This window comes from Pseudophryne corroboree, chromosome 5 (genome assembly GCF_028390025.1).
Source record: "Pseudophryne corroboree isolate aPseCor3 chromosome 5, aPseCor3.hap2, whole genome shotgun sequence".
Taxonomy (NCBI): domain Eukaryota; kingdom Metazoa; phylum Chordata; class Amphibia; order Anura; family Myobatrachidae; genus Pseudophryne; species Pseudophryne corroboree.
The window spans coordinates 400,378,015-400,405,676 of NC_086448.1; the positions used below are offsets into that span (position 1 = coordinate 400,378,015).

The window sequence follows — 27,662 nt, forward strand, 5'->3', positions numbered from 1 at the left end:
GGCTGTCGCCCACGTAAACAGACAGGGCGGCACAAGAAGCAGGAGGGCAATGGCAGAAGCTGCAAGGATTTTTCGCTGGGCGGAAAATCATGTGATAGCACTGTCAGCAGTGTTCATTCCGGGAGTGGACAACTGGGAAGCAGACTTCCTCAGCAGGCACGACCTCCACCCGGGAGAGTGGGGACTTCACCCAGAAGTCTTCCACATGATTGTAAACCATTGGGAAAAACCAAAGGTGGACATGATGGCGTCCCGCCTAAACAAAAAATTGGACAGGTATTGCGCCAGGTCAAGGGACCCTCAGGCAATAGCTGTGGACGCTCTGGTAACACCGTGGGTGTACCAGTCAGTGTATGTGTTCCCTCCTCTTCCTCTCATACCAAAAGTACTGAGAATTATAAGACAGAGGGGAGTAAGAACTATACTTGTGGCTCCGGATTGGCCAAGAAGGACTTGGTACCCGGAACTTCAAGAGATGCTCACGGAGGACCCGTGGCCTCTACCTCTAAGGGGACCTGCTCCAGCAAGGACCCTGTCTATTCCAAGACTTACCGCGGCTGCGTTTAACGGCAGGGCGGTTGAACGCCGGATCCTGAAGGAAAAAGGCATTACGGATGAAGTCATCCCTACCCTGGTCAAGCCAGGAAGGATGTAACCGCAAAGCATTATCACCGCATTTGGCGAAAATATGTTGCGTGGTGCGAGGCCAGTAAGGCCCCGATGGAGGAATTTCAACTAGGTCGATTCCTGCATTTCCTGTAAACAGGAGTGTCTATGGGCCTAAAATTGGGGTCCATTAAGGTTCAAATTTCGGCCCTGTCAATTTTCTTCCAGAAAGAACTAGCTTCACTACCTGAAGTTCAGACGTTTGTAAAAGGGGTACTGCATATACAGCCTCCTTTTGTGCCTCCAGTGGCACTTTGGGATCTCAATGTAGTTTTAGGGTTCCTAAAGTCACATTGGTTTGAACCACTTGAATCTGTGGAGTTAAAATATCTCACATGGAAAGTGGTCATGTTGTTGGCCCTGGCCTCGGCCAGGCACGTGTCAGAATTGGGGGCTTTATCCTGTAAAAGCCCTTATCTGATCTTCCATTCAGACAGGGCAGAATTGAGGACTCGTCCTCATTTTCTCCCTAAGGTGGTTTCAGTGTTTCATCTGAACCAACCTATTGTGGTAACTACGGCTACTAGTGACTTGGAGGACTCCAAGTTGTTGGACGTAGTCAGGGCCTTGAAAATATATGTTTCCAGGACGGCTGGAGTCAGGAAATCTGACTCGCTGTTATCCTGTATGCACCCAACAAGCTGGGTGCTCCTGCTTCTAAGCAGACTATTGCTCGTTGGATTTGTAGTACAATTCAGCTTGCACATTCTGTGGCAGGCCTGCCACAGCCAAAATCTGTAAAAGCCCATTCCACAAGGAAGGTGGGCTCATCTTGGGCGGCTGCCCGAGGGGTCTCGGCGTTACAACTTTGCCGAGCAGCTACTTGGTCAGGGGCAAACACGTTTGCTAAATTCTACAAATTTGATACCCTGGTTGAGGAGGACCTGGAGTTCTCTCATTCGGTGCTGCAGAGTCATCCGCACTCTCCCGCCCGTTTGGGAGCTTTGGTATAATCCCCATGGTCCTTACGGAGTTCCCAGCATCCACTAGGACGTCAGAGAAAATAAGAATTTACTTACCGATAATTCTATTTCTCGTAGTCCGTAGTGGATGCTGGGCGCCCATCCCAAGTGCGGATTGTCTGCAATACTTGTACATAGTTATTGTTACAAAAATCGGGTTATTATTGTTGTGAGCCATCTTTTCAGAGGCTCCTCTGTTATCATGCGGTTAACTGGGTTCAGATCACAGGTTGTACGGTGTGATTGGTGTGGCTGGTATGAGTCTTACCCGGGATTCAAAATCCTTCCTTATTGTGTACGCTCGTCCGGGCACAGTATCCTAACTGAGGCTTGGAGGAGGGTCATAGGGGGAGGAGCCAGTGCACACCAGGTAGTCCTAAAGCTTTACTTTTGTGCCCAGTCTCCTGCGGAGCCGCTAATCCCCATGGTCCTTACGGAGTTCCCAGCATCCACTACGGACTACGAGAAATAGAATTATCGGTAAGTAAATTCTTATTAAAAAGAGGTAAATTAATAAAGTGATACCATCAAACATACACACTGATATATGTTTTGTATACAGTAAATATAAGTGTCTAACCTGTAAGTTATTTTTCACTTCTCTACTGGTAATTTCCAAGTGCTTCTGGCAGGCTCCAGAATTGCAAAAACAGCCAGAGCGAAAGTGGATATTATATAGGCTAGCCATCTTGTCAACCTGCAAATGCAAAAAAAAAATGCTGTGCTATATTATACAGTATATAAATCATAACCCTTTGTTAGGAATGCTTGAATAATAGGGGTTTGTTTTGTTAGATTGTTTTTGTTATCACTATTATATGATGCTATACACACTCTTCTATTTGACCAATGCTTTGCTTTCTCTCTGGTTTGTAAAGGGGGGACAGGTACAATGTACCTGGACATATCAGGGAGGCATATCTATGCCACTGCTAACTTCTGCAGAGGGTCCCTGGTATTCACAGTAGAGTGTAGCTACTTCATCAAATGCTTGGCCATGTTCCCTTAGTACAGATCTTTTGGCTGCCCTGGTTACACACTGATGATGACAGTGGAAATTTAAAATTCTAATCTTGTGTCTATCAATATCAGGGACCCCTTTCAACTTTTATTAAAACTCCCTAGTTAAAGGACTGTATTACTTCTGCTAGCAGTAAGTTTAGGGTGTATGTATGGCTTCCTAAGTAACTTTTCAAATTCAATTTGAGAGATGTTCTTGCAGTTTGCTGAATGCGTACTTAGCATATTAGTGCACTTTTTTTTTGGATTATAAGATTCCAGCAAATTTTGGACGCTAACTTGATGCCATCTGTGAAAAAGCTGACGTTAAAGAGAGGCTGGCTTCTACAAATGGATAATGATCCTAAACACACTTCAAAATCCACGGTGGATTACGTCAAGAGGCGTAAACTGAAGGTTTTGCCATTGTCTTCACAATCTCCTGACCTCAACATAGTTGAAAATCTATGGATAGACCTTAAAAGAGCAGTGCATCACAGACAGCCCAGGAATCTCAAAGAACTGGAAGACTTTTGTAAGGAAGAATGGGCGAAGATACCTCAAACAAGAATTGAAAGACTCTTGGCTGGCTACAAAAAGCGTTCACAAGCTGTGATACATGCCAAAGGGGGCAGTACAAGGTATTAACTCTGCAGGGTGCCCAAACTTTTGCAGACACAATTTTTTGTTTTCTGTTCTTTTGAAAGTGTTGATGGAAATAAAATCAAACTTTTTTTGACATGCCTTTTGGAGATTTTTCCATCTTTCCTTGGCTTCTTTTTGCACATTAAAATGAATTTTTGCCTGGGGTGCCCAAACATTCAATCCCCACTGTATGCTTATGAAAGACTGACGAAAGATACATAGAAAAAAACCCACAAAGGCACTTTTTATTATCATTGTGTCATTTTCCCTTTTCTGTTGTTTGGTAGAGGGCTCCAAACAACATGAAATGTCTGCTGCTTTTTCTTTTTAGATTTATTTATATAGGGGTGGAGATAGCCCAGTAGCCTGGGAAGGGGGCAAGGGAGAGTGACTGGACCCCTAGCTGTAATTGGGAATCTAATCGACGCCTATGATGGTAAACAGTGCACTATACCTTCTTTACTGCAGGCTACTGCAGAAACCTTCAATGTAGTACTAGTTTAGTGCTCAAATGATGGGGGGGATGGGAGGGCAGCACAGAACAGGACATGTTGATGATGGGGAAAGGGGGAGCACAGAACAGGATATACTGATGATGGGGAAGGGGGGGAGCACAGAACAGGACATACTGATGATGGGGGGGGGGAGCACAGAACAGGACATTTGGATGAATGTCGAACGATTCATAGAAGAAACCCATAAAAGCACTTTTTAGTATCATTGTCTAGTGCAATTTTCCCATTTCTGTTTTGTAGAGGGCTCCAAACAACATGAAATGTCTGCTGCTTTTTCTTTTTTAGATTTATTCATATAGGGGTGCAGATAGTCCAAGAGCCTGGGAAGGGGGGTAATGGAGAGTGACTGAACCCCCAGCTGTAATTGGGTATCTAATCGACGCCTATGATGGTCAACAGCGGACTATAACTTTTTTTACTGCAGGCTACTGCGGCAACCTTCAATGCAATGTAGTACTAGTTTAGTGCTCAAATGATGTGGGGAGGGGGGCTTGAATGGCCTTTTGCTGCTCCTCCATCCTCTGAAGCATATAGAATGTTGAATTTCACCTCGTTATCACGTCTTGCTTCAGTTGATGGCGAGGCAGGTTCAGGAGTGTTTGCTGGCGCTCCAATCTTCGGCACGCAGTGGAAGAATGCCGAAAGTGGCCCGCAATTTTTTGGTCCACCGACAGCATCTCCAGCACACCCCTCTCATTTCTAAAAAAATTCTGCACCACCAAATTAATTGTATGTGCAAAACATGGGATGTGCTGGAATTTGCCCAGTTGTAATGCACGCACAATATTGGTGGCGTTGTCCGATATCACAAATTCCCAGGAGAGTCCAATTGGGGTAAGCCATTCTGCGATGATGTTCCTCAGTTTCCGTAAGAGGTTGTCAGCTGTGTGCCTCTTATGTAAAGCGGTTATACATAGCGTAGTCTGCCTAGGAACGAGTTGGCGTTTGCAAGATGCTGCTACTGGTGTCACTGCGGGAGGCCATACATCTACCCAGTGAGCTGTTACAGTCATATAGTTCTTAGTCTGCCCTGTTCCACTTGTCCACATGTCCATGGTTAAGTGGACACTGGATACAACCACATTTTTTAGGATCATGGTGACTCTTTGTCTGACGCCTGCCTAGAGAAGTAGAACCTAGATGGGAATTGATACCAGGGACACAGTAACTCAAACAAATCTTTAAGTGACTCTGAACAAATGGTGGATACCGGACACACCTCTAACATCAACATAGCTGTCAAGGCCTCAGTTATCTTCTTTGCAAAAGGATGACTGCTGTCATATTTCATCTTCCTCACAAAGGACTGTTGGACAGTCAATTGCTTACTGGAAGTAGTACAAGTGGTCTTCCGACTTCCCCTCTGGGATGACATTCGACTCCCAGCAGTAACAACAGCAGCGACAGCAACAGCAGGCGCACCACTCAGGGATCCTACGGAGGAATCCCGGTTAGGAGAGGACTCCTCAGTCTTGACAGTAACATGGCCAGCAGGACTATGGACGTTCCTGACTGAGGAGGAAGTTGATGTTGAGGGAGTTGGTGTGTCTTGCAGGAGCTTGGGTACAGGAGGAAGAAGGGATTTAGGTGTCAGTGGACTGCTTACACTCTTACCCAAAGTTTCTGAACTTGACAGTGACTTCTGATGAATGCGCAGCAGGTGACGTATAAGGGAGGATGTTTCTAGGTGGATAACATCCTTACCCCTACTTATTACAGATTGACAGAGGCAACAGATAGCTTGACACCTGTTGTCCGGATTTGTGGAGAAATAATTCCACACCAAAGAGGTGGCTTTTTTGGTATTTTGCCCAGGCATCACAGTGCGCTTATTCATACCACGGACAACAGGTGTCTCCCCCGGTGCCTGATTTAAACAAACAACATCACCATCAGAAACCTCATTGTCAACTTCCTCCTCAGCCCCAGCAACACACATATCCTCATCCTGTTGTACTTCAACAGTGACATCTTCAATTTGAATATCAGAAACTGGACTGTGGGTGCTCCTTCCAGCACTTGCAGCGGGCGTGCAAATGGTGGAAGGAGCCACCTCTTCCAGTCGAGTGTTGGGAAGGTCAGGTATCGCAACCACCGACACAGTTGGACTCTCCTTGGGGATTTGTGATACCATCTCAGAGCACACAGTTCTTTTCTGTGCTCTTTCCAGCTTAACTCATTTAATTTTTCTAGTGGGAGGATGAGGGCTTTCATCATCATGTGAAGCTGAATCACTAGCCATTAACATAGGCCAGGGCCTCAGCCATTCCATGCCACTCCGTGTCGTGAATGGCATATTGGCAAGTTTATGTTTCTTCTCCGATGATTTAAATATATTGTTTTAGTTCTTTTTACTGAACTTTGGCTTTGGGATTTTACACACCCTCTACCATCACATTGGGCATCGGCCTTGGCAGACAATGTTGATGGTATTTCATTGTCTACGTCATGGCTAGTGGCAGCAGCTTCAGCACTAGGAGGAAGTGGTTCTTCTTGATCTTTCCCTATTTTCTCCTCAAAATTTTTGTTCTCCATTATTTTTTGGGAGTTATAAGAGACAATATGCGTCACAGGAATTACTGGAATTACTGATGACACAGGACACTACCAATGGTCTGATGCAGCCTAACAGGTTGTTATAATTGTTATACTGCAGCAGTGGATATATAGCATCAGCGGATATCGACACTGGAATTACTGATGACACAGGACACACACTACCACTGGTCTGATGCAGCCCAACAGCTTTTTAACAATAATATAATTGTAATTTGTTATACTGCAGCAGTGGATATATAGCAGCAGCGTATATCGTCACTGGAATTACTGATGACACAGGACACTGGATATATGGCAGCAGAGAACACCAACACTGTGACTGCCTGGACTGATGCAGCACAATACACTTAGTGACTACACTGGACTGGTCTGCAAAACACAGCTCCACTTTACAGCTAAACTGGATATATGGCAGCAGAGAACACCAACACTGTGACTGCCTGGACTGATGCAGCACAATACACTGAGTGACTACACTGGACTGGTCTGCACAACACAGCACCACTCTACAGCTACACTGGCTATATGGACTGGACTGAGCAGCACAACACTTGTCACCCCACTTTTACGCCCGAATAAACAGAGACTGAGCACACTGAATAGTACACGTCCTCTCACTCTCCGAGACTGGAGTGAAAATGGCCGCGACACGCCGCTCCTTATATGGAATCCAAATCCCGCGAGAAACCGACAGCGGGATGATAACGTTTTGCTGAGTTCGGGTTTCTGAGTCAAGAGGGAAGATCCGAGCCTGGCTCGGATCCGAACTCGGAAACCAAAGTTCGGGGGGGGGGGGTTGTTCGGTTCTCTGAGAACCGAACCCGCTCTTCTCTAATTGGTACTTTATATTCACCATTACCAAAGTGCAGTTGCAAACCTAGGTAATCATGATTTTAACACCTGAAAGCTTTGTTAATTGCTCTTCATAACTCATTATAGGCATTTTGTCTCCACTAGACTGTTTGCAGAAGTCTGTCATCAACTAAACGTTGAGTGCTATACATTACTTTCACCGCATTGGTATGTATAACCACTCCTCTGTCTACTAAACACCAGGAATAAATTGGAGGAATTCTTCCCTAATCCTATGTAAATTTGTTTGATCCACCTTAGGTCCATCATAAACTGTTGGCCTCTATGTTACTCACCTTTGAAGGACATTTTATCCATTGGAGGGATTCTCTCTCTGTGACCAAATACAGAAAATAAAGTTTGGAATGTTTCTTAACTTCCACCTGCCAGCTATCTTCCATTGTTTATCTTAATGCCCAATTAACAATTATCTTAGCTATTAGGTTTTAGATCCATCATAGCTGGCATAACCAGTGATTTATTTGTTTTACCAGGCTAACTTTACTATACCTATTATGGGAATGTGGTATGTACTATAAACTTATAATGTGTTTGTTTCTTAAAACTGTTATTGTTTAAAGACTGACTTGTTCTATTTTGCTATCCAGATTCTGTACCCCTGAGTAAGTCCCTTGGGACGAAACATGTTGGGTTCATATTCTGTTTCACTTCTGTGTCCTAATTTGATTACAAGGCGACAAAGAAATAAGCTAAACTGAATTTAAACTGGATAAATCCAAAACACTGCTCTGTGAAACTGTACAGATGTCCTTTATGTACCACTATTTATTTTAATAATGTTCTTGTGAATAATTTTTATGTACACAAAAGTAAGATTTTATTGATGTATGTATTTTACTTGTCAAATCTATTACGAATGGCTAAAATTGGGAACAAACATTGTTGTTAGCATCCTCAAATCAGATTGGTAGGTGTTATTCTTGAATCTTGGCTAACAGAAGATTCATCTAGAGGTGCTGCTTTCATTATCTTTTTCCCTTAGCGCAATTGGGCAACCCACCTTTGTGTGTGTGTGTGTGTGTGTATATATATATATATATATATATATATATATATATAAAATAGATTAGTGCAATAGGCCGGCACCCGCTTTAAGGAAATATCAATTAATCGGCTCCGGTGCCTTCCCGCAGGATCATGAGACCCATCCATACAGTATACAGTATAATTAGCGGTGAATGAACAATCCTCAATCCACCAACAGTGTATACTGTTGGTGGATTGAGGATTGTTCATTCACCGCTAATTATTGCAAACAGCTTGTGATAATATGTGGGGTAGTATATTAAGGTCTAGATGACGTCTGCAAGCCAGCCTCCTGACGAAGTGCTTACGAAACGCGTTGGGGCGGAGATTTCTAGACGTCTGCTTCACTCGGTGTATGCATCTACCTGTGATCGCTGCGGGTGGCCGGACGGGCTTCTGAACGCAGCGCGGTGTACGGTCCCGGCTTCTGGACACAGCGGTTGGTATATCAGCCTTGTGGATTCTTTTCATGCGTACAAACTGGCCCAAAGTGTGGGTCCAAAAAGGTATTATTACATCTATACCTGTTATCTGGTTCTAATGATATGTTTTAAAAATAAATCTGATTTACACTATGGGCGCATTCTCCTGAATCCTTTTTTTCTAGAAATTTGCTCAAGGGGTCCTGAGTTCTTTGGAAAATTGCAGCAGTGGTGTTTCACCAGTGTAACAGCCAAGGTGTGGAACTACCTGTGGACTGCAAACCATCAATTAAGACTAACCAGCGCACCTGTACACTTTTCTTTGCCCAATATATATATTTATTTGCAGACACAAGAAGGCATTAGCAGTTTCCCTTACCCCGGCCCCAGCTCTGCCCCTCTACCCCTCACATCCCCAGTTACACTGTTAGCTTATCTCCTGTTACCTGGGTGTAACTGGAGAGGAGACCCCTCTGTGCTGGTCTCAGCTCTCACCCGTCGCTGCCACCGCCTCCGTCCTGTCAGGAATTGGCTAATGCTTCCACCTGAGTATTTAGGGGGCAGGCACTTCACGGCATTAGGCCCACGAATCGCGGCTCTGGACTCTCTGCTGCCTAGGGAGGGGGCAGGTCAGAGCGGACATGACAGGATGGGTCTGGGATAATGTTTACCATCTTGTGGGCCCCCCTCCCACCCATTCGTTCTGCCCTGTGGCCGGGGGTGAAGAGGGTGCCTCAAAGATATCCAGTGGCAGGGCGCAGTGGGAGCTGTGGCCCTGGAAGCAGCCAGGGCCTCGTAGCAGCTGCACCCCTACACCCTCTGTAGTTACACCACTGCTTGTACCAGAACCAGATTTACACACAATATGCTGTATGAGCCCAAGGGTGAATATGGACATTATACACACACAGGTGCAGCAGTATATACTGTTGAGAATTTTGTGAGGTTTGATCAGAGATGTGCGGAAAGATAGACCCACCTGTCACAGACTTTTTACTGCAGAGTTTTGACTATAAAAATAATTTATAAATACAAAGAAGATATTTGTAATATATTCATTTTATTTTTCATATACTTTATATAGTCAAAACTCTTGCTTATACTTTATTATGATAGGAAAGTCTCTGCATCACCTGCCTTACCTCACCGAGCGTCACTGGTAATATATATATATATATATATATATATATATACACACACACACACACAAAACATACACATACACACATTTTGAAAACTTCTTATCGCTCAAATTTAAATGTACTTAAAAACTCATGTAGTGGCTTCTTCACATACTCAGATGATTAAATATATCCTGCTTTAATCATCTAAAATAAAATTATCTTAAGTCATTTTCGAAAGATAAAATGCAATTAGATAAAAAAATATATGCTGGAACAAGTAATTCCTAATGTAGATCACTTGTTTAATTTACACATGTAAGATCTGTGATGTACAGTGTTCATTAAAGATAGGACCCCTTGACGCCTTCAAGTCAAATATAGCTGAGGAATATGTGCAAAGGATAAATACAATAATTATTTAATCTTCTTTAATTATTTAAAGAAGAACTTACAATTTTGGTCTTTTGTAGCTAGACATTTATCTTTTGATATCTCTTATACTTATTAGAAAATATTTAATAAAAAAATAATGTATTCTTGTAAACAATTTTGTATATTTTCTCTATTTAAAAAAAAAAGGTTTTTTTTTATTTGAACAAATCATTCTCTTTGTAACAAGCTTTAATGCAGGGTTTGTTTAAAAACATTTTGATTTATAACTGTCCAAATATAGTAAACTTTTTATGACAATCAAATGTAACATAATGGTTTTCTAATACTAAAAGTAGAGAAAAGCTAAATAAAATGTATTTTTAAAACTCAAACTACTAGTTAATATGTGAAAAGTAGAGAGGATGGATATGGCTATTAGTGAAGTCTAATTTTAGATACATGTGAATGTACACAATGAAAAAATGAATCCCATGATTTTTATTATATTTGAAGTACAATTATTCTACTTGACATAATTAAAGTTGTATCTACAGTATAGTCTATTATACTATGTGTTCTCTATGCGAATCACCAAAATGTATACTGTAGTTAAGTCATACTTTGTGACACAGTATTTATATATGGGTTCAAAAACCAATGTGAAATTTCACCTAAAATGAGATTCACATCAAAGTGGGGTGTTTTACAGAGGTGAATATGTGTTCTGTTCGTACAGATGGATTAATGCATGTTTGTATGCACTTGTCTAAGCAGCTGCAAATTTTTAGGCTTCGGAATTGATAATTATTGCAAGTGAAGCTGCAGCCCAGAAAAGAAGATAGACACTCGCTGGTGCCATAGAAAACATATTTACAACTATGGGGTGTATTCAATACCTGCCGGAAACTGCTATCTTGTCAGAAAGACAGCAGTTTCCGACAGGTTTAGGTCGGAAGGGGTTCCGAACTATTCAGTGCCGAGCCATTTTTTCCGACAAGTCGGGAATTCCCGACTTGTCGGTAAACACGTGGATTGTCAGATTAACCACGGATCCACAAGTTCCGCGGCCAAGTGAGACAGGTTTTGGCCCCAGTTCCGACAGTGCTTATTGAGTACTGACCTGTCGGATCCTTTCCGTCGTAAAGGATCCGACAGGTGTTGAATATAGCCCTATATGTATGTATGCACACATAAACAGACTATTTGCAAAAACGAGGAAAATTGACTGCTAGGGTAGCCCTATGGCTATGCAGATTGGTCACGGTAGTAGCGAAGCAGATGATATGTTCTTGTACATACATGTTTGCAGCTGATGGCATATACAGTACATGCCCTGAAAACAGCCAATATACAGTGGGGATCGAAAGTTTGGGCACCGCAGGCAAAAATTAATTTTAATGTGCAAAAAGTAGCCAAGGAAAGAAGGAAAAATCTCCAAAAGTCATCAAATTACAGATTAGACATTCTTATAACATGTCAAAAAAAACGTTTGATTTTATTTCCATCATTTACACTATCAAAAGAACAGAAAACAAAACATGGTGTCTGCAAAAGTTTGGGCACCCTGCAGAGTTAATACCTTGTACTGCCCCCTTTGGATAGCTGAGACCTGGCAGTGTCATGGATTGTTCTCAATCATCGTCTGGAAAGACCAGGTGATGTCAATCTCAAAGGTTTTAAAAGCTCAGACTCTTCGGACCTTGCTCTAACAATCAGCACCATGGGTTCTTCTAAGCAGTTGTGTAGAACACTGAAACTGAGAATAGTTGACGCTCACAAAGCAGGAGAAGGCTATAAGAAGATAGCAAAGCGTTATCAGATGCCCATATCCTCTGTTCAGAATATAATTAAGAAATGGCAGTCATCAGGAACAGTGGAAGTTAATGCAAGATCTGGAAGACCAAGAAAAATATCAGACAGAACAGCTCGCAGGATTGTGAGAAAAGCAAGTCAAAATCCATGTTTGACTGCACGATCCCTCCAGGAAGATCTGGTAGACACTGGAGTTGTGGTACACTATTCCACTATAAAGAGATACTTGTACAAATATGGTCTTCATGGAAGAGTCACCAGAAGAAAACCTCTTCTACGTCCTCACCACAAAAATCAGCGTTTGAAGTTTGCAAATGAACATATAGACAAGCCTGATGCATTTTGGAATAAAGTTCTGAGGACCGATGAGGTTAAAATAGAAATTTTTGGCCGGAATAAGCAAAGGTACATTTGGAGAAAGAAGGGCACACAATTTAATGAAAAGAACCTCTGTCCAACTGTTAAGCATGGGGGTGGATCAATCATGCTTTGGGTTGTATTGCAGCCAATGGCACAGGGAACATTTCACGAGTAGAAGGAAAAATGGATTCAATAAGATTCCAGCAAATTTTGGACGCTAACTTGATGCCATCTGTGAAAAAGCTAAAGTTAAAGAGAGGCTGGCTTCTACAAATGGATAATGATCCTAAACACACCTCAAAATCCATGGTGCATTACATCAAGGAGGTGTAAACTGAAGGTTTTGCCATGGCCTTCACAATCTCCTGACCTCAACATAATTGAAAATCTAAAAGAGCAGTGCGTCACAGACAGCCCAGGAATCTCAAAGAACTGGAAGACTTTTGTAAGGAAGAATGGGCGAAGATTCCTCAAACAAGAATTGAAAGACTCTTGGCTGGCTACAAAAAGCGTTTACAAGCTGTGATACTTGCCATAGGGGGCAGTACAAGGTATTAACTCTGCAGGGTGCCCAAACTTTTGCAGATGCCATTTTCTGTTTTCTGTTCTTTTGAAAGTGTAAATGATGGAAATAAAATCAAACGTTTTTTTGACATGTTATAAGAATGTCTAATCTGTAATTTGATGCTTTTTGGAGATTTTTCCATCTTTCCTTGGCTTCTTTTTGCACATTAAAATTTATTTTTGCCTGGGGTGCCCAAACTTTCGATCCCCACTGTACACCTGAGTTTTGCTGCTACTCCCTGTTACCAACCTTAAATGGTCACTCAGTGCAAGCAGGTTTATAATGGCACCTTGACATGCACACAGTGCATTTGCGGCACATGTGTGAACATTGGCATTGCATACAAACATGAATTAGGTCCAGGGGCTGTTTCAGAGTTGGATGTAGAGTGAAAAATGGTACACCTTTGAACCTAGACAAACCATTATGCAATGCCAGGGGTGCAAATACATTAAGATATTTACATACAGGGTACTTACTGCCAAGAATTGCATGCAGCCCACAAATATTGCGTTCATTCTATTTTTAAACTACAATTTAGAATTTAGCTTGGATATACCTCTCCCAAATTTCTCTGTACATTTTTAATCTGCACGACCTGCAGTTCAACATAGTCTTGTTAATGTGCAAATTTACTCCTCTTTTTGCTTTGCTCTCAACTCTAAATCAACCCGATAATCTTGAAGTTGAGTGCCCCATACACTAGAGCGATAATGCCCGATTTCATCCAATTTTGGGCATTCGGCCCGATATATCAGATGAAATCGGGCATTTTGGAGTTGTTTCCGATCCGATCTGATGCACGTTCCTGTGAGGGTCGGATCGGATCCTCCAGATTGAATGTACTGTACATTCAATCTGGTCCGACCTCGCAGGCGTGGCTGGGATCGCCCATGATTACCCAAGATACATTGTATGCAAAAGTACAGCATACAATGTATCTTGGCCAATTCTGCCCCTCGGGAGGCTGCCGGGGCTGATCGCCTGCGACATATCCGTCTGACATGTCGTGGTAGTGTATGGAGCCCTTTAGACTTAGGCTTTGCCATTCTATGGATTGGCATTCCACACTATATGAAATAGCATGTATAGTCTATAATAGAGCTGGGACAATTATGCTGTCATGTACTGGGACCAGCGTTGACTGGTTTAAACCATCTTATTTTAAAATGTTTGTTTTCTTTAAAACACTGTTTGTTTGTTTTTAAGCTGTGACAACCACGGTACTGTGACTTCTTAAAAATGCCTATTGACAGGTAATCCCCCTAGTATTATTCCACATACTAGTTGCTTGTGGTCTTCATTTGAGTGAACTGACCCATTACAGTAAATTTACACACGCAACAGAGAAATAGGGAGAGTGAACCAGGTCAGAGAGGTACTATATCTGCCTAGCATTAGCTAAGGCTCCACAAACTGCTCCCCTAACCATCCTTTAGGACCGGAGAAAACCTTACCAAAAAAATAGTAAACAGATATAGCTTTAACTCCAGCTAATTTTCTTGCTTAGACATAAGATGCAAAGCAAATCAATAACACTGAACTTAAACTAAGTGAAGACGAGAAGAAATTGGGACTTGATTTTGCAAGCTCAATGTCAAGTTTTCTCCTATTAATAGTTAAGTTCCAGGCAAGTTTTCATTAAAACATTTTGGGTGGATCTCCCACATCCTGCCTATTCTCTTGTGATGCGGACAGGATGGGAAGCATAATACTGGGAAGAATGGGTCCATATGGAGGAGCAGGGCCAAAATTATGCAAACCAAATAATTCTGGCCCCACCTCCTTTTCTTAGACCTGCAGTTCACCGGATAATGCTGCAGTGACAGTGGGGCTTACTAACAAAAAGTGACAACCCCCACAGTGGCCAGCTGCAATTCCTCTCGAAGCTTTTCCCAGTGAGCAATTACAGAAAGTTAGCAAGTATGGTTTAGGGAATTATAAGGGATATGCACAGGTGGAACACAATAGTGTAATTTAAATACAGAACAATATTTTAACATAATAGTTGTGAAAATATTGCTAATTTCTAGACTGACCATATTATAACTTAATAAACTATACTTGGAACCAAATATGCTGCATGGTGGCTCTTAACGTTTGGGACTAACTAATTTATTTTGGACAGATTTGTTGAGGTCTTCTCGTTCAATGGTCCCCTTTAGAGTCTGCCATGCTTGCTCGGTACTGAACCAAAGCTTATACCAGATAAAGACTTATGTAGTTACTGTATCTCTGGTTTAATGAACAAATAACAAAGCAGGTTCTATGAGGCAGGGAAAGAAACCTGAAGGTAACATCTGCAGAAGCTGCTAATCTTTTTTTCATGTAGCAGCATGTCTCTTTCTAATTATTACTTTACAATATCTGACTGAAAAATGGAGATACATTAGATCATATGCCTACCTATCTACCCAACCAACCATGTCTTTATCTGCTCCAGATGTGCCTATTTTAGGACAGACCAAACCTTTTGTGCCTTTAGGAAATTGGAACAAAAAAGTAATCTGCATTCCTGGAGTTAACTGGGTGGTTCAATGGATATTTTGGTCAGTGCAGTCTTTATGCTGTAGTTAACAATGTACAATGTAGTATGTGTCTAACATTTGGCACAATGTCTGTTCAACATGACTTCCAGTCTGGTATGTGTAATTGTAATGAGATTCTGACCCTGCAACCACTCTATAGTGGCCCCATCATAATCTGTTCTAGGTATACTAGGAATTTGACTTTGGTTTGCTATACAACAACCAAGTAGGTAACATAAGCAGGTGATGGTGGGGGTGGGGGTGAGTAAAGTCATACTAGGTATACCGTAGGGACACAAGTGAGTTACATGTACATCTAGTCAGTCAATGTTCAGGAGTTCAGCAGACGGACCACTTGGGGGAAGAAACTTTTAGGCTTCTGGTAGACCCGGCAGGGATGGCCCTGTAACACATGCATGAAGGAAGCAAGTTAAACATGCTGTGGCCAGGGTGTAGCTGGTCCTTCACTATCTTTGTTGCCTGCTTTTTAGCTCTGTACAGGTACAGGTCCTGGACTGAGGAAAGGTTGGCCCCGATCTTCTCTGTGGTTCTGACCACCTCTCGGAGCCTGCATCTGTCCCTCGTGCTGGCGGAGCCGTACCATACCAGTATTGAAGAGCACAGTACTGACCCCACAATCGCGGAGTAGAAGAGGAGCAGAAGCTTCTGTGGGATGTTGAACTTCCTTAGTTGCCTGAGGAAGAACAACCTCTGCTGCGCTCTCTCGACAGTGGCGTCAGCGTTGGACCCCCATTTAAGGTTGTGTAAGATTGTGGTCCCTAGGAACTTGAAGTAGTCCACTAGCGATACCACACTGTCAGCAATCGATAGCGGAGGTTCACTAGCTGACTTCTTGCTGAAGTTCAGTCATCTCGAACAGTTTTGAGGGGGTTGAGCTCAAGGTTGTTGTGGCTGCGTCACTGGACACACCGGTCTACTTCCGGTCTATTGGCTGATTCGTCCCCGTCCTTGATGTGGCCCATGACGGTGATGATCTTTACTGATTGCTGCTCTGAGGTGCAGTCATTTGTGTACAGGTAGAAGAGCAGGGGTGAGTGGACACAGCCCTGAGGGGCCCCTGTACTAATGGAACATGCTTGAGAGGTGAATTCCCCTGCTTTCACCACCTGTGTCCTATCTGTCAGGAAGTCTACTATCCAGGAACAGGTAACTTCTGGGACCTTTAGGCAAAGTAGTTTGGGGTGGAGGATGCTGGGGACGATTGTATTGAAGGATGAGCTGGAATTGACAAACAGGACCCTCATGTAGGTTACGGAAATGTCTAGGTGCTGTAGAATGCAGTGCAGGCCCAGGTTGACTGCATCCTCGACACACCGATTTGATCGATAGGCGAACTGCAGGGGGTCCAGTTGGGGGCCAGTCACAGTTTTCAGGTGATTCAAAACCAGACGCTCGAACGTTTTCATGACCACAGACGTCAGTGCTATCGGCCTGTAGTCGTTCAGGTTCGTGATAGAGGGTTTCTTGGGGACTGGGACGACAGTGGATCTTTTGAGGCAGGAAGGGACTTTCTGTAGCTCCAGTGATTTGTTGAAGATCTTGGTGAATATGGGGGTGAGCTGACCCGCACGTGCTCACAGGGCAGATGGTGACACTCCATCAGGACCTGGAGCTTTCCTGGGTTTTTTTCCCTTTTGAACAGTAACTCCTCCTCTTCTTGGGCGACTTGCAGAGCCTAGAGTTGGCCATTGGTGTTCAGGATATCATAGAGATGATTGGTTCGCAAGGGACTTCTTTTGCGAACCTGCAATAAAAGTGGTTCAGCTCGTCTGCTAGGTCTTGGTGCATGGTGGTGGACTTCAATGTTTTGTTGTAGTTGGTTATGGGTTGCATTCCTTTCCATACAGATACGGGGTCATTGGTGGAGAGATAATTTGTCAGTTTGTCCGAGAACCACTTTTTGCTAGCCTGATTTCTTTAGTCAGAGAGTTCCTAGTTTGGTTGTATAGTGCTCTGTCACCACTGCTATAGGCCTCCTCTTTGTACCAACGAAATTGCCTGAGCTGGTCATTGAACCAGGGCTTGTTGTTGTAAATGCGGTAAGTCTTGGTAGGTACACACATGAATTCACAGTAGCTGATGTAGGAAGTGACAGTGTCTGTCAGGTCATTCAGGTCGGTTGCAGAGGCTTCAAAGACCCCCATTCCATGCAGTCGAAGCAGGCCTGGAGCTTTATCTTAGCCTCGTTGGTCCATTTCTTAACAGTCTTGACAACAGGCTTAACCGCTCTCAGCTTCTGTGTATAGGTAGGAAATAGGTGGATGAGGCAGTGGTCAGATAGGCCGAGTGAAACACATGGGATAGACCGGAAGGCAGACTTGAGGGTAGTGTAGCAGTGGTCCAGGGTGGGTCTTCCCTAGTGGGACACGCAACTTGTTGTTTGTACTTAGGTAGCTCCTTACTCAGGTTAGTTCTGTTGAAGTCGGCCAGCACTATAAGCAGAGATTCTGGATGTTTTTGTTCTATGTCGGATATGCATACAGCTAGGTGGTGCAGGGCTTTGATGCAAAGGCGAGGGGGGATGTACACTCCTACAAGGACAATTGAGACAAATTCCAGGGGGGAACAGAATGGGTTGCAGTTGATATTTAGCATCTCCACATAATGGCTACATGATTTGCCTAGGATCGTGACATTGGTGCACCATCTGTCATTGATGTAGAAGCAGATGCCACCAACCTTTGTTTTTCCTGAGAGAACCTTGGAGAGATTAGGCTCTGAAGAGACCGAAGCCCGGCAGAGACATCGGATTGTCCGCAATATAGTCGTCCAGCCACGTCTCTATAAAGCAGAGGACGGACGACCCTGAAATGCCTGACCCTGCGCTGCCCTGGGTCCCTTTCTTTATGGACGCGTAAATTACTATATATTTCAGTGGGTACTATGAAAATGGCCATTTTCCAAGTTTCAAAAAGCTGAGCTTTTCAGAGCTTGGCCCCAATAGCTAACATGATCAGGGAGGCAATCAATTTGCTGGCTGTCAGTATCCCGGCGGTCAGGATACTGATGACAGAATCCCAACAGCCAACAATGCTGACAGCCGGAATACTGGCTCACAGGGGCTATTACCACTCGTGGGTGTCCACGACACCTATAGCATAGCATCCCATCCACCGAGAATACATATGTATTCCCATGATCAAGAGCTGGCATTAGCCATTGCAGCCATATGCTACTGCAAATTTCTACAGAGATGGATCCCAATGACCCTGCAACCTACACAAGGCCGTATGAGTGCACATGTCCATTAAGCTAGTCTGGCCTGAACCAGGCAGTTTCTCTTTTGCTGTCCTGCCTATAGGGAGGGATGCCCAAACAGCATTCACATTTAAAAAAAAACATTAAAATGACATAGTCACATTGGATACAACTGTTACAAGACCATGTTTTAATGTAACATTCCATAAGACCATCCTCTCGTCATCAGCTCCCTTTCATTTTAAATAGAAAATCAGTTCTTGTCATATGCAGAACTAATTTCTTTTCTTCCCCTGGTAAAAAAATTGCAGTCTGTTACTACCAACATCACATGCCCATTTTGTGCTACAAAATGCCACTGAGGGCTCTATTGCCACAGGGAAGTAATGCTATAATGAGGAAATATGGTCTCTGTGGAGTGGAGATAATCTTACAATGGTGACTGATAATGAAGACATGTAATGCCACTGAGGTATTTAATGCCACAAAGGACCTGTTAGGCGCCGTGGTCCGCGACGTCCTTGCGGCCCGGCGCCTAGCAACTAGTGACGCCAGGCGTGCGAGCCGCCGGGTCCCTAGCAACGCTGGGACGCCGTGCGCGCTTAGCCGCTGGCTCCCTAGTAACACTGAGCCGCCTGGACCCTAGCAACGGGGACGCCACGGGCGGACCGCGCTCCCCGTTGCAGGGTCAATCTAATCAAGTTTAAACTTTCACATTTGTCTTCTGCTCCTGCAGCAAGCCAGCTGCACGGCATCTTGTTAATCAGGCTCCAAGCTTCTGATTGGAGGACTCCCTGCTAAATACCTGCTCAGTGCTGCACACAGACGCCGGTAATAGCTTCCTGCATGCTACCTTGGTTTGCTGAACATCTGTTCCTGTCCTGCTGTATCCGGTCATTCCTGTCCTCAGAAGTTTTGTATCTTGGAGTTGTCATCTCATCCCAAGAAGTCGTTTGGTCCCCTGTTGTCCTCAACGATCACCAGAGAATATCGTGTGGTGTTCGTGAGTTACGGCTCTGCCGTATGTTGCGGCTCAGCTGCTTTATCTTTATATTCTGTTTCGGAGCATTTGCGGAGGGTTCCGCTTCCACAAGTCCTCTCCGGAACTCGGCGGTGCCGGGTAGGAGAGTGGACAAGTGGATATTTTGGTTGTCCTTTTCCCTGGCGGTTTTTCCGCACATATTCTAGTTTTTAGTTTCTTGTAGCCCCTGGCCTGGTTGTTTAGTCAGAGGGCCCCTTGTTATCACCCTGTCTCGGATTTCCCTTTGTCTCCCATTAAGACCTGAGGGGGCATCGGAGTTGGGCAGACATAATCCGCCCTTCAAACGCGGCTGCCATGGGCTCAAGCAACCATAGTCTTGCAGGGGATTTCTGACAGCACGGGCGAGACAACGGAGTTAGGGCGCAAGGGGCTATTTTCCATTCCCGCTCCCTTCCCCAGTATTACGTTCCAGTGCTCCGGTCCTCGCAATAAGATCTCCTCAGACCAGAGTGCTGGAATCATAACATTATTACCGGCCATACCAAAAACTAAAATTAAACAGGGTTTAATTTTTTCTCATTCAGTTTTTGTTAAAGTTTTTTGGCCTCATGAATCCGACAGGTTTAGGGCCAAATCCTGGCCAGCTCTTAGTCAATCAGATTCAAGAACTTACTCAGATGGTTCAGGATCTTTCTCTTCGGGTGAGGTCGCAGGAAGATCTTTTGCGAGCCTCCCCAAAGGTAGTCCCTGAACCAAAGATGCATTTGCCCGACCGTTTTTCTGGTGATAGAAAATAATTTTTTAATTTTAAAGAGTCCTGTAAACTTAATTTTCGTTTAAGACCTACTTCCTCTGGTACTGAATCTCAGCGGGTAGGGATTATTATTTCTTTACTCCAGGGGGATCCTCAGACCTGGGCATTTGGTTTAAGAGCAGAGGATCCTGCGTTGTTGTCAGTAGACGCTTTCTTTAAGTCTTTAGGGATCTTGTATAATGACCCAGATAGAGAGGCGTCCGCTGAAAGTCAGCTGCGCGCTCTCAAACAAGGTAGAAATCCTGCAGAGGTTTATTGTACCGAGTTTCGCCGTTGGTCGAACGACTGTGGCTGGAATGACCCAGCCCTGCGCAGTCAGTTTCGCCTCGGTTTATCAGAGTTTATTAAAGACAGTCTCCTCCAGTACCCCGCTCCTGAGACTCTCGATAAACTCATGGAGCTTTCTATTAAGATTGATCGTCGTCTCAGAGAGCGGAGGGCTGAAAGAGGAACAACTGTAAGGTCTAGTCCTTGTGTTTATTCCATTCCTGAGGACATTGAAGAGGTCTCTCCCGGCTGTCTCCTGAGGAAAAAACCAGAAGGCAAAATTCCGGTCTTTGTTTGTACTGTGGTGGTAAGGGACATTTTGCTCGTAATTGTCCGAACAAGTCGGGAAACGCCTTGACCAGGTGAATTGTGAGGGGGTTCACTTAGGTCTGCAGCTTATCTCCTCGAATAACTCTCTTTTAGTTCCAGTTAAGGTTTCCTTTGGCAGCCTCAGTTCTTTGGTGTCGGCTTTTGTTGACAGTGGAGCTGCAGGAAACTTTATGGATTTAACTTGGGCTAAGGCCTTAGGCATTCCACAGTTACCATTGGATAGGTGTATCACCATGCACGGCTTAGATGGGAGTCCGCTTTCCAATGGGGTTATTACTCACCGTACACCTCCCGTAGTACTTACAGTAGGAGCCTTACATTCTGAAAATATTGAATTCTTCCTAACACATTGCCCAGCAGTTCCAATTGTTCTGGGTCACCCTTGGCTGGCCTTTCATAATCCCACCATTGACTGGCGGTCCGGGGAGATTTCCCAATGGGGTACATTTTGTGCTAAGGAATGTATTTCGTATCCAGTCAGAGTGGCAGCTATCATTCCAGAGCTCATTCCTGTGGAATACCAGGAGTTTGCCGATGTATTCTCCAAAGGCAATGCGGACATTCTGCCTCCCCATCGGCCTTATGATTGTGCTATTGAGCTAGTTCCAGGTGCCACATTGCCAAAGGGGAGATTATATGCATTGTCCGGGCCAGAAACATCGGCCATGAATGATTATGTCCAGGAGAGCTTAGAGAAAGGATTTATTAGACCATCAAAATCTCCTTTAAGTGCAGGTTTTTTCTTTGTGGAGAAAAAGGATGGCTCGCTTAGACCATGCATTGATTTTAGAGCCCTGAATAAGATCTCAGTAAAAAACACCTACCCTTTGCCGTTAATTTCTGTACTTTTTGATCAGTTACGTTCTGCTGTGATTTTTTCTAAAATTGACCTTAGAGGAGCTTACAACCTCATCCGAATTAAATCTGGAGATGAGTGGAAGACAGCTTTCAGCACTCAGTCGGGTCACTACGAATACCTGGTGATGCCGTTCGGCCTGTCTAATGCTCCAGCAGTTTTTCAAGACCTCATTAACGATGTGCTCCGTGACTTCCTAGGGAAATTCGTGGTCGTTTATTTAGACGACATCTTGATTTATTCTGAATCAATGGAACAACATGTTACCCAGGTTCGTCTGGTTCTTCAAAAGTTACGTGAGAATCATTTATATGCCAAGCTGGAGAAGTGTGATTTTCACGTCACGGAAGTATCTTTTTTAGGGTACATAATTTCCCCTCAGGGATTTTCCATGGAACCAAAGAAGCTCCAGGCCATCCTTAATTGGGCGCAACCCACCAATTTAAAAGCAATTCAGCGCTTTTTAGGGTTTGCAAATTATTATAGGAGGTTCATTCATTCTTTTTCTGACCTGGTTGCTCCTATAGTAGCTCTGACAAAGAAAGGAGCGGATCCTACCAACTGGTTGCATGAAGCTGAATTGTCCTTCCGGGCCTTGAAACAAGCCTTTGTCTCGGCTCCAGTTCTCAAACATCCTAATCCGGAGTTGCCCTTTGTTGTGGAGGTTGATGCCTCAGAGGTTGGAGTGGGGGCTGTCCTTTCTCAAAAGGATCTGGAGTCTCTGGAGTTACATCCTTGTGCCTTTATGTCCAGGAAATTCTCCTCCGTGGAATCCAACTATGACGTTGGTAATCGGGAGTTACTGGCGGTAAAGTGGTCTTTCGAGGAGAGGAGGCATTGGCTGGAGGGAGCAAAACATACTATTTCGGTTTTGACTGACCATAAGAACCTGCAATACATTGAATCAGCTAAACGGCTTAATGCCCGGCAGGCACGTTGGGCATTATTTTTTACTCGTTTCAAATTTATAATCACTTTCAGGCCTGGTTCCAGGAATACTAAAGCTGATGCCCTGTCACGTAGCTTTCTTCCGGTTCACAATAGCAATCCTGTTGTTACCCCCATACTTCCATCTTCGGTCATCCGGGCAGGCCTCACACAGGATTTATTTACCCAGTTAAACCAGCTTCAACACCAAGCTCCTAGATTTACTCCTGCTGGTCGTCTTTACGTCCCTGAATTTTTGAGAGCCACTGTTTTAACTGAATTTCATGACAACAAAGTTTCAGGGCATCCGGGAATCACTAAGACATTGGAGTTAGTCTCTCGCTCAGTATGGTGGCCTAGTCTTTCTAAAGACGTTAAGGAATTTGTTTATTCATGTCAGGTTTGTGCACAGCATAAGGTTCCCCGTTCCTTGCCTATCGGGCAACTTATGCCGTTAACTGTTCCTCTCAGGCCATGGTCTCATATTTCCATGGATTTTGTGGTTGACCTTCCCCTTTCAGCCGGTTTCCGAGTAATATGGGTGGTAGTGGACCGTTTTAGTAAAATGGCTCATTTTATTGCTCTTCCTCGATTGCCTTCTGCTCAAGGGTTGGCAGTTTTGTTCCTCCGCCATGTGTTCAGGCTTCATGGGTTGCCCACTGATATTGTTTCTGATCGGGGTCCACAATTCATCGCACAATTCTGGAAATGTTTTTGTGCCTCATTAAAGATGAAACTGTCGTTAACATCCGGTTACCACCCACAGTCCAACGGGCAAACCGAACGAGTCAACCAGTCATTAAAACAATATTTGCGCTTGTATTCAGCCAAACTCCAGAATGATTGGTCCGAGTTTCTCCCTTTGGCTGAATTTGCTTACAATAATTCTTGTCATTCCTCCACTAAAGAGTCTCCATTCTTCTCAGTTTTTGGTTTTCACCCCAGAGCCAATTCTTTTTTTCATCATTCTCCAGTCTCCTCGCTAACCTAGACCTCCCATCTCAGAGCAATTTGGAAAAAAGTGCACCTTGCTCTCAGAAAAGCGGCCTTCCGAGAGAAGAAATTTTCTGACAGGCTCCGACGTCCTTGCACTTTTAAGGTGGGAGATAAGGTGTGGTTGTCAACTCGCAACATCAGGCTTCGACAATCCTCGGCTAGATTGGGACCCAAATTTATTGGACCGTTTCTTATTATTAAGAAGGTCAACCCAGTTGCCTTTCGGCTACGTTTACCAAGATCCCTTAAGTTTGGAAATACTTTTCATTGTTCCCTGTTGAAACAATACGTTTCTTCCAGTAAATTTCCTCGGAGGATCTCTCAGGGTAGATCTCCAGTAGATGTACAGGGACAACAGGAATTCTTGGTAGAGAAAGTTCTTGACTCTAAATTGTCCCGGGGTCGGCTTTATTTTTTAGTGCACTAGAAAGGCTATGGTCCGGAGGAAAGGTCTTGGGTCCTGGACAAGGATCTTCATGCCCCGAGACTCAAGAAAGCATTTTTTCGAGAATTTCCTCAGAAACCTGGCTCTAGGGGTTCGTTGACCCCTCCTCAAGGGGGGGGGGGGGGTACTGTTAGGCGCCGTGGTCCGCAACATCCTTGCGGCCCGGCGCCTAGCAACTAGTGACGCCAGGCGTGCGAGCCGCCGGGTCCTAGCAACGCTGGGGAGCCGTGCGCGCTTAGCCGCCGGCTCCCTAGTAACACTGAGCCGCCTGGACCCTAGCAACGGGGACGCCACGGGCGGACCGCGCTCCCCGTTGCAGGGTCAATCTAATCAAGTTTAAACTTTCACATTTGTCTTCTGCTCGTGCAGCAAGCCAGCTGCACGGCATCTTGTTAATCAGGCTCCAAGCTTCTGATTGGAGGACTCCCTGCTAAATACCTGCTCAGTGCTGCACACAGACGCCGGTAATAGCTTCCTGCATGCTACCTTGGTTTGCTGAACGTCTGTTCCTGTCCTGCTGTATCCGGTCATTCCTGTCATCAGAAGTTTTGTATCTTGGAGTTGTCATCTCATCCCAAGAAGTCGTTTGGTCCCCTGTTGTCCTCAACGATCACCAGAGAATATCGTGTGGTGTTCGTGAGTTACGGCTCTGCCGTATGTTGCGGCTCAGCTGCTTTATCTTTATATTCTGTTTCGGAGCATTTGCGGAGGGTTCCGCTTCCACAAGTCCTCTCCGGAACTCGGCGGTGCCGGGTAGGAGAGTGGACAAGTGGATATTTTGGTTGTCCTTTTCCCTGGCGGTTTTTCCGCACATATTCTAGTTTTTAGTTTCTTGTAGCCCCTGGCCTGGTTGTTTAGTCAGAGGGCCCCTTGTTATCACCCTGTCTCGGATTTCCCTTTGTCTCCCATTAAGACCTGAGGGGGCATCGGAGTTGGGCAGACATAATCCGCCCTTCAAACGCGGCTGCCATGGGCTCAAGCAACCATAGTCTCGCAGGGGATTTCTGACAGCATGGGCGAGACAACGGAGTTAGGGCGCCAGGGGCTATTTTCCATTCCCGCTCCCTTCCCCAGCATTACGTTCCAGTGCTCCGGTCCTCGCAATAAGATCTCCTCAGGCCAGAGTGCTGGAATCATAACAGGACCAATGGATACAGTGATAGAGGGATTACAGTAAAGGGGCAACAGTGAGGTAGCTCTGGATGAAAATCTGTCAGGCTCATCATTTTTTTTTTGGATGGTCCAGGTTATTTTTTCAGTCTCTGTAACAGTTGTAACATTTTGTCCCTGGACCATAAATATTGATAAACAGGCCCATAATGTTAATTATGCCCCTGCCCTGGCATTCACGCAATTAAGAAGCTTAATGAAATGCAGCCTAGATACTATTTATACTGTGCAACAATATATTAAAAGCAACCAGCAAACATTACTTGTTTTCATGGCTTGCAGACAACAGATTATCTCCTCACTCAGTATTCAGAAATGATTTCAGAGTGTGACAAAGGCATCATGACCAAAGAATACCACAGTGCAATTCATTTGTTTGATGGACACATACATATTGAAGTTTCAAACCTGTTTTCTAAGACTTGTCAAGAGGAAGATGTATTTAACAAGCTTGTCATAAAAGTAAATCTAATGGGAAGTGACACAGTAAAGAATTGCCAATTCCTCGCCTTGTCAAGCAAAAACAACTGCCAAAATGTACCATTATATTCTGCACAGCAATATTACAGTGTGCCTGTTCTCATCTGGTTATGAAATCTCCGCTCAGAATCTAAATGAAGGTTCGGCAATCACAATAAAACCGTGTAGCTTCCTGCATATGAGATTCAGCAAACACTTTATTTCAGTAATGAACTTGATGAATCTGTCACTCTCCAAGCTGGCTTATTTTGTCCAAGACTGGAAGAGTGATGAAAGAAAAAACTGTCCTCAAACAAAATTCAGTATGATGTATTGTCAATTACATATTTTGAAGTTACATATAATTAAGTTAGCACACAAATCTTAAACATGAATCCATGCACGAAAACTTTCTAATGGGCAAAAAAACTGATTTTATTTAAATACATACATTTATTAAATGTGCCCCCCCAGCATTAAACAATAACTTAAATTTTATTTACAGGTGAAACTCAGAAAATTAGAATACCGAGCAAAAGTTCATTTATTTCAGTAATTCAACCTAAAAGGCGGAACTAATATATTATATAGACTCATTACATGCACAGGTTGATATTTCAAGCTAATATTTGTGATAATTTTGATGATTGTGTCTTACAGCTTAATATAACCCCAAATCCAAAATCCCAGAAAATTAGAATATTACATAAAATCAATAAAAAAATAATTTTAAATACAAAAATGTTGTCCCTTTGATAAGTATAATCATGCATATGTACTCAGTACTTGCTTTGGGCCCCTTTTGAATGAATTGCTGTCTCATTGTGGTGTGGCATGAATTCTATCAGCCTGTGGCACTACTGAGGTGTTATGGAAGACCAGGATGCGGCCTTCAGCTCTTCCGCATTGTTCAGTCTCATGTCTCTCATCTTTCTCTTGGCAATGCCCCATAGATTCTTTATGAGGTTCAGCTCATGTGAGTTTGCTGGCCAATCCAGCACAGTAAACCCACAGTCACTGAACCAGGTTTTGGTACTTTTGGCAGTGTGGGCAGGTGCCAAGTCCTGCTAGAAAATGATGTAAGCATCTCCATAAAGCTTGTCTGCTGAAGGAAGCATGAAGTGCTCTAAAATGTCCTGGTAGATGGCTGCGTTGACTCTGGACTTAATAAAGCACAGTGGACCAACACCAGCAGAGGACATGGCTCCCCAAATCAACACAGACTGTGGAAACTTCACCATGAACTTGAAACATCTTGGATTGTGTGCCTCTCCATTATTCCTCCATACTCTGTGACCATGGTTTCCAAATGAGATGCAAAATTTGCTCTCATCAAAAAAGAGGACTTTGAACCACTGAGCAACAGACCAGTTCTTTTTTTTGTCAGGAAAAGGCCATTCAAAAGTGTGGGGGAGCTTCACAAGGAGTGGGCTGAGGCTGGCGTTAGTGCATCAAGAGCCACCAACACAGATGGATCCTGGACATGGGCTTCAAATGTCGTATTCCTCTTGTCAAGCCACTCATGAATAAAAACAATGTCAGAAGCGTCCCACCTGGGCTAAAGAAAAAAGATAATCTATGGTACATTGCCAAGAGAAAGATGAGACACAAGAGACCAAACAATGCAGAAGAGTTGAAGGCCTTTTGAAGAATCCTGGTCTTCCATAACACCTCAGCAGTGCCACAGGCTGATATAATCCATGCCACACCGCATTGAGGTAGTAATTCATGCAAAAGGGACTGTCTGCCCAGGTTCATTATTTAGGAGA

At 44.0% G+C, this 27,662-nt stretch overlaps 1 protein-coding gene across 2 annotated transcripts in view; it reads right to left on the bottom strand.

The window, feature by feature from the left end:
• MOCOS (molybdenum cofactor sulfurase) overlaps positions 1 to 27,662 on the bottom strand; it is a 1,370,999-nt gene that overhangs the window by 330,167 nt on the left and 1,013,170 nt on the right. Inside the window, exon 7 of one of the 2 annotated variants that reach the window (XM_063922730.1) lies at positions 2,209 to 2,325. The exons of the other annotated variant lie outside the window; for it this stretch is intronic. Coding sequence (XP_063778800.1) covers positions 2,209 to 2,325 — 117 coding nt within the window. The remainder of the gene's footprint in view (positions 1 to 2,208; positions 2,326 to 27,662) is intronic. 2 annotated transcript variants of the gene reach the window in all.